A 14,615-nucleotide genomic window follows, 5' to 3' on the forward strand; every position below is an offset into this window, starting at 1 on the left:
TTTGACTTTGAAAAATAATAGTAAATATCCAGTTCTGTCAGTCCCCAGACCAGATGCTGGTGCCCATCTATACTTTGTTTTCAGGTCAACAGCTACATTGAGGATTGTATTGCCCAAAAACATCCCTTGATCAAGGTGTTAAGACTAGTTTGCCTCCAGTCTGTGTGCAATAGTGGACTCAAACAGAAAGTTCTGGATTATTACAAAAGAGAAATTCTACAGGTCAGTATGTTTTTAAATGACTAATTTGCCAGGGGTGAAAGCGTCTTTCTAAAAAAATACTTCCCAAAGCTGCTATTTGGGTGTAGGGTTTCCATTATCTTTTAAATGTTTTAATACCTGGAGGGATTGTCCTTGGTATTTGTCTGCTGTGTTTGCATAATAATAACGATAGTTAATGTTTATTGAGCTTTTACTACATGCCAGGCTTAGTTAGAAGAGTGTTATGTGTATTCATTTGTTTAATCCTTACAAAGGTGATGAGCGAGACAGTCTTATCCCCATTTTATGGATGAGAAAACCAAGGCACAGAGTAGTGCTGTAACTTACCCAAGGTCAGCAGCTAGTGTGTGCCAGTTGTTGTTTTTCATTCCCTAAGTTGTGTCTCTTTGAGATGCCATGGACTGCAGCACTCCAGGCTTCTCTGTCCTCCACTATCTCCTGGAGTTTGCTTAAATTCATGTCCGTTGAGTTTGTGATGCCATCTAACTATCTCATCCTCTGTCATCCCCTTATCCTTTTGCCTTCAATCTTTCCCAGCATGAGGATCTTTCCCAATGAGTTGGCTGTTTGCATCAGCTGGCCAGGGTATTGAAGCTTTAGCTTCACCATCAGTCCTTCCAATGAATATTCAGGTTGATTTCGTTTAAAATTGAGTGGCTTGATCTCCTTGCAGTCTAAGGGACTCTCAAGAGTCTTCCAGCACCACAGTTCAAAAGCATCAATTCTTTGGTGCTCCACCTTTATGATCCAACTCACATCCGTACATGATACTGGAAAAACCATAGCTTTGACTATGTGGACCTTTCTTGGTAAAGTGATGTCTCTGCATTTTAATACTTGTCTACGTTTGTCATAGCTTTTCTTCCAAGGAACAAGCATCTTTTGATTTCACAGCTGTAGTCACTGTCCACAGTGATTCTGGAGCCCAAGAAAGTAACGTCTGTCACTGCTTCCACTTTCTCCTATCTGCCATGAAGTAATGGGACCAGATGCCATGAACTTAGTTTTTTTAATACTTAGTTTTAAGCCAGTTCTTCCACTCTCCTCTTTTACCCTCATCAAGAGAGTCTTCAGTTCCTCTTCACTTTCTGCTGTAAGAGTGGAATCATCTGCATATCTGCGGTTGTTGTGTTCTTTCCCAGAGAATCCCATGGATAGTGTGTACCGGAGCCAGGACTAACCCCAGACAGCCAGGGACTAGTGCTCCTGCTCTTTAACCAGACAATTCCACAGAGGAAGGGAACTTTCTGATGATGATTCCTTAGCCGACTTACTTAAATCAAGCCTGTTACTTTATAGTAAGGAAAAGCCCACCATTGTTTTTCAAATTCTCCTCTCTGTTTAAAAATGTTTCAGCTGTATGTATTTGCTGTTACTATTTACAGTTAAGTACATTATTGTCAAAACTAAATACTCACTTAGTTTGGGTTTTTTGTTTGCTTCTCCTTTAAAAAATTACATGTGCATTCTCATCATATAACATTCAAATGAAGCAGAAGTATATGGTGCAAGGGCTTCCCAGGTAGGTAGCTCAGAAGGTAAAGAATCTGCCTGCAATGCAGGAGACCCGAGTTCACCCCCTAGGTCTGGGAAATCCCCTGGAGAAGGGAATGGCAACCCATTCCAGTATTATTATTGCCTGGAGAATTTCATGGACAGAGGAGCCTGGCAGGCTACAGTCCATGGAGTTGCAAAGAGTTGGACACAACTGAGCATCTAACACACACACACACACACACACACACACACACACACACACACACACACCGTACAAACTGTGACGCCCCGCCTTGCCTCCCCTGCCCACCATTCCCCTCCCTGGAGGGGACTTACATGAGCAGTTTGGTTGGAGTGCTTCCAGATCCCCTTCTTTGCGTGTGTGTACAAAGAACGTTTACATACACAGACCATGGGGCGAGACCAACTGGATCTGAGTCCCAGCTCTGTTACTCATTAGCTGTGTGACCTTGGGCAAGTTATTTAAAGTTCTCTGTAAAATGGAGATAATAGTATCTACCTCATGGGGTTATAGTAAGAATGATTAAGTTAACATATATAAAGCACTTAAAACATGGAAAGTATCATATAAGCATCAGCTTTTATTACTCATTAGATCTCTTTTAATAGAGATAAAATCCTATTATGTGAAGTACAGTAAGTCCCCTACACACAAACCTTCAAAAATTAAAAACTTTCAAAGATGTGAATGTGCATTCCATCAATGTGAGACTTAAGAGAAACTTCAGCTTGCCCTCCAATTGTGTTAGTTGGGTACTCAGGCTAACTTTGCTGGACTTAAAAACACACTCTCAGAACAGAACTTTTTCGTATCTAGAGGACTTAACTATATTCTATTTTTTTGTCCTTAAGAATAAATCCAGAAACTTGTTCTTAATCAGGATGTGTAGGTCTGCCTCATTCTGCTTTTAACAGCTAGTTATATTCCATATGAAAATATACTATAATTTTTTTTTTTGGCCATGCTGTGGGGGATCTCAGTTGCCTGACCAGGGATCAGACCCCCACCTCCTGGGGTGGAAACATGGGATCTTAACCACTGGATTGCCAGGGATGTCCAGAATACTATAATTTATTTGATGCTCACTTAAGTTGGGCCCATAAATTCTCGGAACTTTAAAGTGAAAAGTTTAAATCCTTTGAGTAATCCAGTGAGCTGGATTTGTTGTCATGGGCAAGCAGCTTTAGGACAGGCTTCCGTCCTGCCCTGCCTGCGCCCGCGGACAGTCATCACCTGGATTTTGGTAACGTGCCCCAGAGTGCTCACCAGTGAATTTGTTGGAAGTGCTCCTTTTTGAAAGTCACAGAAACCATTTTCCTGATTTGATTTCTCTTGCAGACCTACGGCTATGAGCACATCCTGACCTTGCACAACCTCGAGAAGGCTGGTCTGCTGAAGCCACAGACGGGGGGCAGAAACAATTACCCCACTATCCGGAAAACGTTACGCCTTTGGATGGATGATGTAAATGAGCAAGTAAGATGCTCCTCTTCAACTCACTGAGAGCTTCCCAGGTGGCTCAGTGGTAAAGAGACCGCCTGGCAATGCAGAAGATAATAATAGGAGACTCGGGTTCTATCCCTGGGTCGGGAGGATCCCCTGGAGGAGGAAATGGCAACTCACTCCAGTATTCTTGCCTGAAAAATCCCATGGCCAACGGAGCCCGGTGGGCTACAGTCCACGGGGTCGCAGAGTCAGACACCCCTGTGCATACTTCAGCTCATTTGAGTTCCCATTGCTGGTGTATTGCCATGACATACGCTACTTGATCTATTCACCTGCTTTGCTTTCTAAAGACAGTTTTCTAATTTTTTTTTTTTTTTTAATGTGTGGATCCTGGCAGAAAGCAGTGCTCTTGTACTGAGAAGTTTGATGGAGTTTTATAAAGATGGGGTGGGACAGGCAGTGCAGTAGAGAACCACTTACCCCCTCCCATCTGAGGTCTGAGGGCAGGGGTTCCAGAACCAGGAGAGCAGAGCTGTGTGGTGACAAGCCAAGGGACTCAACCAGCCTCTGGCAGCATTACAGAGAGGGATTCGGGCAACAAAACGTGACCGCACAGTCCTGTCCTCTCCATTTTCGAGCTGGTGTGGAGCCCACAGGGCTGCCTTCTGGGCACACAGCACCAGGTAGAAGGTGGGGAGGGTCAGGCAAGGATCCAGTACAAAAGGAAAGCAGATGGTGAGAAGCAAGGTTCCTCCCACAGCCAACCCGTCTCCACTCAGAATTGATCACTAGAACCAGTTTGTTACGCATCTTCCCAGAAAGATTCTGTATATAGACAAACATTTTTTAAAATATTTATTTATTGATTTGGCCGCTCTGGGGTCTTAATTGTGGCATGTGGGATCTAGTTCCCTGAACAGAGATCGAACCCGGGCCCTCTGCATTGGAGTACAGAGTATTACCCGCTGGACCACCAGGCAATCCTAAACAAACATTTTTACATAAATGGTGCATATTCTATACCTTGGGTCTTCAAAGTAGGGTGCACTTTGCTTTATATTTGTTATTTATTCCTATCTTTCTAAATTTCATTTTTCTTATATTCTTTTTTTGGTTTTTCATAAGGGGCTTTATTAGGCTGCCTCTTGGCACAAAAGCTCACAATTAAACAATCTCTTCTCTCAGTACTAAAATTGGATTGTTTCTCCCCAGTGGGAATATCAGTTCAGTTCAGTTCAGTCGCTCAGTCGTGTCCAACTCGTTGCGACCCCATGAACTGCAGCATGCCAAGCCTCCCTGTCCATCACCAACTCCCAGAGTCCACCCAAACCTATGTCCATTGTGTTGGTGATGCCATCCAAGCATTGCATCCTCTGTCGTCCCCTTCTCCTCCTGTCCTCAATCTTTCCCAGCATCAGGGTCTTTTCAAATGAGTCAGCTCTCCACATCAGGTGGCCAGAGTATTGGAGTTTCAGCTTCAATATCAGTCCCTCCAATGAACCCAGGACCTATCTCCTTTAGGATGGACTGGTTGGATCTCCTTGCGGTCCAAGGGACTCTCAAGAGTCTTCTCCAACACCACAGTTCAAAAGCATCAATTCTTCGGCGCTCAGCCTTCTTCACAGTCCAACTCTCACATCCATACATGACCACTGGAAGAACCATAGCCTTGACTAGACAGACCTTTGTTGGCAAAGTAACGTCTCTGCTTTTGAATATGCTATCTAGGTTGGTCATAACTTTCCTTCCAAGGAGTAAGCATCTTTTAATTTCATGGCTGCAGTCACCATCTGCAGTGATTTTGGAGCCCAGAAAAATAAAGTCTGTCACTGTTTCCACTGTTTCCCCATCTATTTGCCATGAAGTGATGGGACCAGATGCCATGATCTTTGTTTTCTGAATGTTAAGCTTTAAGCCAACTTTTTCACTCTCCTCTTTCACTTTCATCAAGAGGCTCTTTAGTTCTTCTTCACTTTCTGCCATAAGGGTGGTGTCATTTGCATATCTGAAGTTATTGATATTTCTCCCAGAAATCTTGATTCCAGCTTGTGCTTCCTCCAGCCCAGCGTTTCTCATGATGTACTGTGCATATAAGTTAAATAAGCAGGGTGACAATACACAGCCTTGACGTATTCCTGTCCCTATTTGGAACCAGTCTGTTGTTCCATGGCCAGTTCTAACTGTTGCTTCTGGACCTGTATATAGGTTTCTCAAGAGGCAGGTCAGGTGGTCTGGTATTCCCATCTCTTTCAGAATTTTCCACAGTTTATTGTGATCCACACAGTCAAAGGCTTTGGCGTAGTCAGTAAAGCAGAAATAGATGTTTTTCTGGAACTCTCTTGCTTTTTCCATGATCCAGCGGATGTTGGCAATTTGATCTCTGGTTCCTCTGCCTTTCCTAAAACCAGCTTGAACATCTGGAAGTTCACGGTTCACATATTGCTGAAGCCTGGCTTGGAGAATTTTGAGCTTTACTAGCGTGTGAGATGAGTGCAGTTGTGCAGTAGTTTGAACATTCTTTGGCATTACCTTTCTTTGGGATTGGAATGACAGCCGTAATTCCCGTGTTGTACAGTGTAAATGATGTATTAGTTTGGCTCTTCACTGCCCTGACCAGCCTGTACCTACCTCACCCACCCACCTCTTACCCTCTCAGCACTCAGGTTCTTACTTCCCCGAGAAGGGACGAAACCTGTTGTGCTTCCTGCAGTGCAAGTACAGAGTCTTAATCCATGGATCACCAGGGAGGTCCCCTCCTTCATTCATTTATATATGTATTTGACTGCATTAGGCCTCAGTTGCTGCCTGTGGGATCTTTTACTATGACGTGTGGGTTTAGTTGCCCTGCAGCTTGTGAGATCTTAGTTCCCCAGCTAGGAAATCGAACCTGTATCCGCTGCATTGGGAGGTGGATTCCTAACCACTGGACCACCAGAGAAGTCCCCCCTCCTTCATTCTTTTAACTTCTTTTTAATTGCACCATAGTGGTTTTCAGTTATATCTTGTTTTATGATTTATTAGAAATTCAAGTCATTTGCAGTCTTTCACTAGTTCATTCAGTGTTGCATTAATATGTTTGTGCTTTGGTCTTTTCTCCTCTGGAGCACAAGCCCCTTTGTGGGATAAATGCCTGAAAGGAGAATTGACAGGTGCAAGGGTTCTGTTTCTCGGCTAGAGAGTTCCACTTTACTTGCCAGGAAGTTTCTTGCCAAACCAAGTAACAACTTTCCATCTTCAGTTCCTAGAGATGCTTTGAGTGGCTTTTGAAGGTTTGCGTCGAAAGTGCACCTTTGGATGGAACAGTATGGAAACGTGTACATTACCATGTGTTAAATACATAGGCAGTGGGAATTTGCTGTGTGACGCACGGAGCTCAAATCCAATGCTCTGTGACAAACTAGAGGGGTGGGATGGGGTAGGAGGGAGGCTCAAGAGGGAGGGGATGTATGTATACCTATCCAGGTGGTGCTAGTGGTAGAACCTGTCTGCAGATGCAGGAGACTTGGGTTTGATCCCTAGGTCAGGAAGATCCCCTGGAGGAAGAAATGGTAACTCAGTCCAGTATTTTTGCCTGGAAAATTCCATGGACAGAGGAGCCTGGTGGGCTCCAGTCCATGAGGTCGCAGAGAGTCAGACTCGATTGCACACATGCACACATGGCTGATTCGTGTTGATGTATGGCAGAAACACAATATTGTAAAGTAATTATCCTCCAATTAAAAGTAAATTACAGCTCTCTTTGCCGCATCTACTGTGAGAATGAAGACCATTCTCAGCAACCAGACTGTCGACATCCCAGAAAATGTCGACATTAACTTGAAGGGACGGACAGTTATTGTGAAGGGCCCCAGAGGCACCCTGCGGAGGGACTTCAATCACATCAATGTAGAACTCAGTCTCCTTGGAAAGAAAAAGAAGAGGCTCCGTGTTGACAAATGGTGGGGAAACAGAAAAGAACTGGCCACTGTTCGCACAGTCTGTAGTCACGTACAGAACATGATCAAGGGTGTTACACCGGGTTTCCATTACAAGATGAGGTCGGTGTATGCCCACTTCCCCATCAACGTTGTTATTCAGGAGAATGGTTCTCTTGTGGAAATCCGAAATTTTGGGGGTGAAAAATATATACGCAGGGTTTGAATGAGGCCAGGGGTTGCCTGTTCAGTATCTCAAGCCCAGAAAGATGAGTTGATTCTTGAAGGAAATGACATTGAACTTGTGTCAAATTCAGCTGCTTTGATTCAGCAAGCCACCACAGTTAAAAACAAGGATATCAGAAAATTTTTGGATGGTATCTATGTTTCTGAAAAAGGAACAGTTCAGCAGGCTGATGAATAAGATCTCAGTGATCCTGCTGCAGAAACAACAAGATAGCAGATGGTTCTGTGGACTCAGTTGTGATGTTTTAAAGAGACAATAAAAACTCTTGATTTGAAAAAAAAAAGTAAATTACAAAAAAAGGTGACCCCTTGGCTGCTAAGAACAGAGCCAAGCATGAGTAGACTGGAGAAGAATATTTTGATATTAGAGAAAGATATTTCAATATTGCTGCCAGATATTTCAGCATTGGAGCAAGCTATTTTTAGGGCTTTGTGTTTCTACTTCAAAGCCAAATCAAATAATTTTGCATTACCCCAAAAGCCGCAGTTAGGTGGCTCCACTTCTCTGTCTCTTGCTGTACAAGCTTTTTTCTCTTCAATTATTTAACAGAATCCCACAGACATATCGTACGTATACAGTGGTTACGCTCCGCTCAGTGTGCGACTGGCCCAGCTGCTTTCCCGGCCTGGCTGGCGGAGTATTGAGGAAGTTCTGCGCATCCTCCCAGGGCCCCACTTTGAGGAACGGCAGCCGTTGCCCACAGGACTGCAAAAGAAACGTAAGTCCAGGGCCCGTATCTACAGATACTCATGCGCTGTTTCTGTGGTTTTCGCATATTAACGCACTTGCTTTATACATTTGTAAAGGACTTAGGAGTCAGAGTCCAATATACTGCTGCTGTTAGTTGTGAATTACATTGTAAGCACTGGAGCGCATTACTCCCTTAGGAGTAGCAGATTTCAACCTCTGAGTTGAGGATCTCCTAAGTTAGAAAAAACATTGAGATCAAAATCATGGTTCCTGAGTTTCAAGTGAACTGTCTGTACCAAGACATATACGACTTTTCTTAGGAATGATGCAGTTTTTTTAAGAGGTGGGAAAAGAAGCATCGATAATAAATTGTTCTTCCGTTGCAGTCCAGGGGTTAAGACTCTGTGCATTCCAATGCTGGGGGTGAGGGTTTGATCCCTGGTCAGGAAACTATGATCCCACATGCTGCACAGCCAAAAATAAATACATAATTTTCAAAAATAATGATAATTCTTCATTCTGAAATGTTCAAATTTTAGGTCAACCAGGAGAAAACCGAGTCACTCTGATCTTTTTCCTCGGGGGTGTAACCTTTGCTGAAATTGCTGCCCTGCGATTTCTCTCCCAGCTGGAAGATGGAGGTACAGAATATGTCATCGCCACCACTAAACTAATCAACGGGGCCAGCTGGTTAGAGTCACTAATGGAAAAACCTTTCTAGGGTGTTCCAAGTAGACTTACCAATGAACTACAGAATAAACTGCTCCTTTGAAGAAGTTACGGGAACGGCAGTGCAGTTCCATGGAGGAATAACAACAGGAATGCAGAATTTACTTCGGGGTCAGCTTCTTAAATTAGGCTGTTTTCTCCGTTCAGTTTCTCTTTTGTGTTCTTAAATTTTTTAAAGAAGAATGGAAGAGACTCAGCCTGTGTAAAAGAAATCCCAGTTTTTCATGTTCTGAGCCCAGGATCTCCATTAGAGACCTCTGGAAATATATGAAGCGTGGTGGGGATGGATAATCTGTTCAGCCATAAATGGGGTCAGTTCTTAAGAACGCAGGGACCAACCAGGTAAAAATGAAAATAAAAGTGGAAGTCCAACCCCTAATAAACAGTGCTGAATTTCTTGGAGGTGCATCATGCCTAGGGCAGTGGCCAAGTGTTAGGGACCTGGGGCTGGTATCTCAAATACCTGAGTTTGAGACTGTTTTTTCCTGTCGAACATGGCACCATACATCCAGTGTCACCGGTCTCTATGTTACCTGGTCGTCAGGGCAAGTTTTGGCTCCTTCTGTTTTTGATTCCAGTGCTTCTAAAAAAGCAAAAGGTTTGGAAGAGCTTCTTGCCGAAGAACAGATTTTATGCTGTGATCAGCTGAATTGGTGTGGGTCCCCAACTTATCAAGGGCTTTTTACATTGAGGAAAACTCAGCTTTCTGAGAATGTATTTGAAGATGTGTTCTTAGTGCATGTTATTAAGAAATTTCAGTGGTAGATGCCTTCAGTTTTCTTCCCTGCTCATCGTGAGCCCCACCATCCCGCTGGTTCCCCCCCGTAAGCAGTGACAGCTTTGCTTTGGCATGTGGCAGCTCCCCCTCCCAGGTAAGTGCCACACCTGCTGCCCCAGCAGTCTGCAGCCACTCCTTACACAGCCTCCGGTGTTTGTTATGCTAGGAAACACCCAGCTCCCTGGTTTGGTGATGTCATCCCCCTCTGGTGCAGCTTGTTGGTGATCCAGGCATCCAGCTGCTACCTTTCCTGGGGGAGACTGCTAGGCTGTAGAAGGGAAGAGGGAAGGTGCTGGCAGAGAAGTTGGAAATCTCCCTCCTGCACTGTCCCAGCATCCGAAAGAGTTAAGGCCAAGAAGGGGACTAAATTAATGGTTTTATAGCCCTTGCCCAAGTCTCCAGCAAAATTAGTTGACCCCTCCCCCTTCTTTGCTGGGGTCCAAAGTCAGTGTCCCTCCCCAGGTGTCATTTCTTTTCTTTTTTTTTTTTAATTATTTATTTGGCTCCACTGGGTCTCAGTTGCAGCACTTGGGATCTTCTTTGCTGCAGCATGTGGGATCTAGTTCCCTGACAAGGGATCAAACCCAGGCCCTCTGCATTGAGAGCACAGAGTCTTAGCCAGCGGATCACCAGGGAAGTCCCCTGAGGTGTCATTTCTGTTGTTAATTAGTACCTGTACATGTTTTTGTCTCTAGTGAAATTCTGTTAGCACATGCCATGTTATGAGTGAAGGAGAAATCCTGCATTTAAAAAAAATCTCTTTAATGTAAAAATGAGGGGTAGAAGAGGGAATATTTAAAAGATAAGCTTCTTGTGAATTTAACTTGGCTTTAACATTCAGTATTTGGAAAGGTCTTAAAGAAAGCAATCCCTGTTTTAGGAATCCTTTCTCAACTCCTTGTTAGCCCAGGGAGATTAGTTTATACCTTCCAGCCCCAGTGGCTCTCAGTCTTAGCTGCTGTAGAGAATAAAATGCACCTTGTCCATCAGTGTTTTTGGCTCCTGGGATTCAATTCCAGTCCAGGCAAGTGCCCTTGGCTGGGGTTTTGTCCTGTGAACAGATGCTCAGTTGTGTCTCATGTGTCTGCATTCACTCATGACTCTCCATTCTCTTGCTCTGAGCATAGTTAGGTCAGCTCCTAAAAATGCATTCAGCATAAGACTTCAAAACCTCAATTGCTCCATTTGTATGCAAATAGAAAGTGGGGGATAATTATATATTATACGCCTTTGTGTAAGTTCACTTAATACTTGAAGCAGTCTTTGTCCCAAAGAAGTGTGCCCTTACTGAGAAAACGGGTACGTGAATGGTACATTTATTCTTGGAAAGGGTGGATTGTTTACATCATGTCTGGACTTTTTGTCTAGTTGGATAGATGGTTCTGCAACACCAGCAGTCCTACAAAAAGAAGTCTCCGTAGATACAGAAGCCTGCATAGGCGCTATTTTGTGTCCTTCTGTATACTTTTGAATTGTAGCCAAAAGAGAAATAAGTATTTGAACCCCAGTTTAACTGTGGAGCAAGAGACTAATGGTTAAAGGAGGTTTAAAACAGCGCACTGTAAAGTTTTTCTTGTATATTGGAGTACAGCTGATTAACAGTGTTGTGATAGTTTCAGGTGGACAGCAAAGGGACTCAGCCACACCTGTATCCATTCTCCCCAAATCCAGGTAACAGCACATTTAATTCTTGAAGAGAACTGGGAAGGGAGATTTCCATGTGTTCAGCCACTGTAGCTCTGTCCTCATGACAAGTGGATTATAATTAATCTGACATGTAGTCTGTCTCTTGTTTTCAGTTGAACTGTTTATATTCAGCAGAGCTGAACTCAAAAAAAAGAAATACTTCTTTAAAAAAAACCAGAACGAACTGAGTGCCTAAAGCAGCCAGTAAGAGGGGCTGTGCTAAGGATGGCAAGGCAGAGAAATACAGACACCGCATAAGACTATGAATGATAAACAGAATGAATTATACTTGAGAACCTTGTATATATTTCAGTCCTATGGTTTAACAATGACATAGTGTAGAAAATAGAGGATGTTTTTTGTCATCCAGCAATCAAAGACAGTACTGTAAAATTTCTCAGACTCTCATTTCTAAATGGATGCATGCGAGCTACATAATGTGTCTCAGCTTCAGTTACTCCACTGCGACATTATTTAGTTGCTAAGTCAGGTCTGACTCTTTACGACCCCATGGACTGTAGCCCACTAAGCTCTTCTATCCATGGGCTTTTCCCAGGCAAGAATACTGAAGTGGGCAGCCATTTCCTTCTCCAGGGGTTCTTCCCAACCCAGAGATCAAACCCATGTCTTCTGCAGTGGCAAGTGGATTCTGTACCACTGAGCCACCTGAGAAGGCCACTCTGTTGGTATAAAATACCCCAAATTGGGTGGTGATTAGAGTCTACAAAGGCTGGAACACAAAACTGCCTTAAGATATCCATATGAAGGATGTGAGAGTTAAAGGGTAACAGAATCAGGTCTATTTTAGTAGCCTTTTGCATGTTACTTTGGTGTGGGATTAGAATATAAATCTCAGCCATACTTGCCTGTGACTCGGCAGGACACAGCCCTCCAGATGACCAGGTCTCTGTGGGGAGTAATTACTCACTGGCTTCCTGCACGCAGCTTGATAATGTTCCGCTCCTGTTTTCAACCCGGCTGCAGCGGGGCAATGATTTGATAATAAGAGATCCTGATCAAATTAGAGAGCCATTTGGCTTCTGGATGAAGATGTTGATAAAAGTGTTGATGTCCATGCTGCCTGTTTTTTTTTAAAGGTCAAAACATAGTCTTAACTACAAACTACTACAAAAAACAGGAATGGGGAGCAGCATAAAGTTTGTGCTTTCTTTTCCCTTCATTGTTACATCTGGGAAAGGGTCTGTTCTTTATTGGCTGGAATCCTGACTGGTTCTTTTAACCTTAACATTTGGAGGAGTTGAAATTGGAAGTAGGTACATTGCGAAGGTGTCTATATAATAAGTCTCTAAACTGCAACTCTGAATTAGAATCTAGCACTTGAGAGCTCTTGGTTTTCTGAGCTAGTTCTCACACAAATGCTTGTAATTGCATGTTTTAAGACAAAAAAGCTAAAGTTTTTGCTTTAGTTGGACAGTCATAAGTGAATGTTGTATGTACAGTGGTTCTTCTTGTCTGAGACTCAAGGATGGGACTGCTGTTTGTGGAAGTTTGTTAGAAAAGAATCTGGACTGTATCCCATCCACAGTGTTTAGAAAAGCCAGGCAGAAGGGCCATGAAATCCCCCCTGTGTACCACTTGCTCAGCGCCTCTAAGACAGGAGCTTTTGCAGGCAACCTCAGAGCCGTGTGGGCTGTGATGGTGACACAGGCAGAGGGTGGGCAAGCCTGCCAGCGCCCTGCCTGGTCTGGACTTGCCTGTGCGCAGCTCCGTGAGAGCTCAGGGACCACGTGGAGGTTGTGATTGGTCTCTAGACCACACCTAGTTGGTGAGTGCAGCTGCTGCCTGAAAGTCCCTCAGCTTTGCCGACATCACTGGAGCGCACACAAGCCTACCTTCGGACAGCAGACCGGAGAGGGACCGCAGAGCTGCCACAGTGGAGGATTCGTGGAAACTTGGTTGAGTGAGTGAAATGGGGAGACAGGGAAGTTGGTGGCTGGCACTGAGGGGTGTTGCTGGGCAGGGCAGCAGTGGAGGTAAAGAATTGGTTTGTAATTGTTACCATCTGATTCCATCCGAGGTGGAAGATAGAGGGCTGGAGCGGATGCCAAGAGCACAATGGGCAAAGAGATAAGCCCAGAGTCAAACTGATACCCACCTCTTGGCACTCCTGCGATCCTGGCTGGCCATAAAGCAGCGGTCCTCGGACTCTTGTAAATAGATAAGCCTTGGGGCCAGAAAAATTGCAGAAGGGCTGCAGTGAGGGCCCGCTGCTTTCCCCCTACTCAAAACGATCTCTTTTCCTCTCCTAAGCAGCGCTGACAGCTGGGGCTGCGGCTTGAATGATGGCAAAAAGCAAGCTTTACTCCATTAGCCCATTAACAACACTCACAACATTAAAAATGCAGGAGGTGGATGGGAGGAGAGGGCTGGAGATGAAGACCAGTGCAGCAGCGGGAGCTGGGAACTCTCCTCTCCAGGCTTCCCTGCTCCGAGCTCAGATCCAGATCAGGAGCCAAAGAATGAGAACGTTCAGTTTAAAAGAACTATATGATATAAATGTAGACAGTGTCCACGTGGGTTGTTAGGGAGAAAATCAGTCCTTTGGGCTTCCTTAGCCTCGGAGAGGGCAATGGCAACCTACTCCAGTACTCTTGCCTGGGAAATCCCATGGACGGAGGAGCCTGGTAGGCTGCAGTCCATGGGGTCGCGAAGAGTCGGACACGACTGAGCAACTTCACTTGTCACTTTCATGCACTAGAGAAGGAAATGGCAACCCACTCCATATTCTTGCCTGGAGAATCCCAGGAATGGGAGCCTGGTGGGCTGCCGTCTATGGGGTCGCACAGAGTCGGACACGACTGACGTGACTTAGCAGCAGCAGCCTTAGGAAGGTGTGTTTATACTTTTTAGAGGTCCTAGTCTAGCCCCGTGTCCACACTGCCTCTAACGGTGCGGGACTCGGTTGCGCTCGCTTAGTGTTCAGCGGAGGTTGGTCTAGCGAAAGAACCGTCCTCTTGGCGTGCTCAAGGTCTCCTGGGTGCCCCCACCCTGCAGGTTCTCGGGCCTCCCGCGTAGGGCGATGCCGACCTCGTCCACCATCCACGTGCTGCAGCTTCTGCGAGAGCTGCTGGCCTTCGTGCTCCTCAGCTACACGGTGCTCATCGGGGCGCTGCTGCTGGCCGGTTGGACCACCTACTTCCTGGTGCTGAAGTGACAGCGCCGCCTGCCCGGCTCCCTGCCCCTCCCACCTCCCGCCCCGCACCCGGCCCCAACCACCTGCCCTCCAGGGCGCTGCTCCGCCTCCGACCTCTGCTCCGCCTCCGACCTCTGTCCTGACGGACCCGCACGGCCGGCCAGCCAACCAGAGAACTCTCCAGGGGCGAGGACCCGAGACCCTGTCCAAACACCCTTGGCGACGGCCGA

At 45.2% G+C, this 14,615-nt stretch overlaps 2 protein-coding genes and 1 pseudogene across 2 annotated transcripts in view; all 3 read left to right on the forward strand.

Annotated features, from left to right (window-relative positions):
* Positions 1-10,534, forward strand: part of VPS33A (VPS33A core subunit of CORVET and HOPS complexes) — a 30,992-nt gene extending 20,458 nt beyond the window's left edge. The window contains exons 10-13 of the mRNA XM_019977836.2: positions 85-222; positions 3,080-3,217; positions 7,898-8,066; positions 8,578-10,534. Of these exons, the coding sequence (XP_019833395.1) occupies positions 85-222; positions 3,080-3,217; positions 7,898-8,066; positions 8,578-8,759 (627 nt within the window). The 3' untranslated portion in view covers positions 8,760-10,534. The remainder of the gene's footprint in view (positions 1-84; positions 223-3,079; positions 3,218-7,897; positions 8,067-8,577) is intronic.
* On the forward strand, positions 6,911-7,556 carry LOC109571393 (large ribosomal subunit protein uL6 pseudogene; annotated as a pseudogene).
* Positions 10,535-10,672: 138 nt separating the features above from the next.
* Positions 10,673-14,406, forward strand: LOC139176732 (uncharacterized). Its single transcript, XM_070769489.1, has 2 exons — positions 10,673-13,152; positions 14,247-14,406. Exon 2 carries the CDS (start codon positions 14,272-14,274, stop codon positions 14,404-14,406), a length of 135 nt encoding a protein of 44 aa, XP_070625590.1. The 5' UTR covers positions 10,673-13,152; positions 14,247-14,271.
* Positions 14,407-14,615: the final 209 nt, after the last annotated feature.

Source organism: Bos indicus, chromosome 17, assembly GCF_029378745.1.
Source record: "Bos indicus isolate NIAB-ARS_2022 breed Sahiwal x Tharparkar chromosome 17, NIAB-ARS_B.indTharparkar_mat_pri_1.0, whole genome shotgun sequence".
Taxonomy (NCBI): Eukaryota; Metazoa; Chordata; class Mammalia; order Artiodactyla; family Bovidae; genus Bos; species Bos indicus.

What these genes read in the sequence shown, in the direction of transcription:
- LOC139176732 (XM_070769489.1), top strand. Translation starts at nt 14,272, where the DNA reads ATGCCGACCTCGTCCACCATCCACGTGCTGCAGCTTCTGCGAGAGCTG.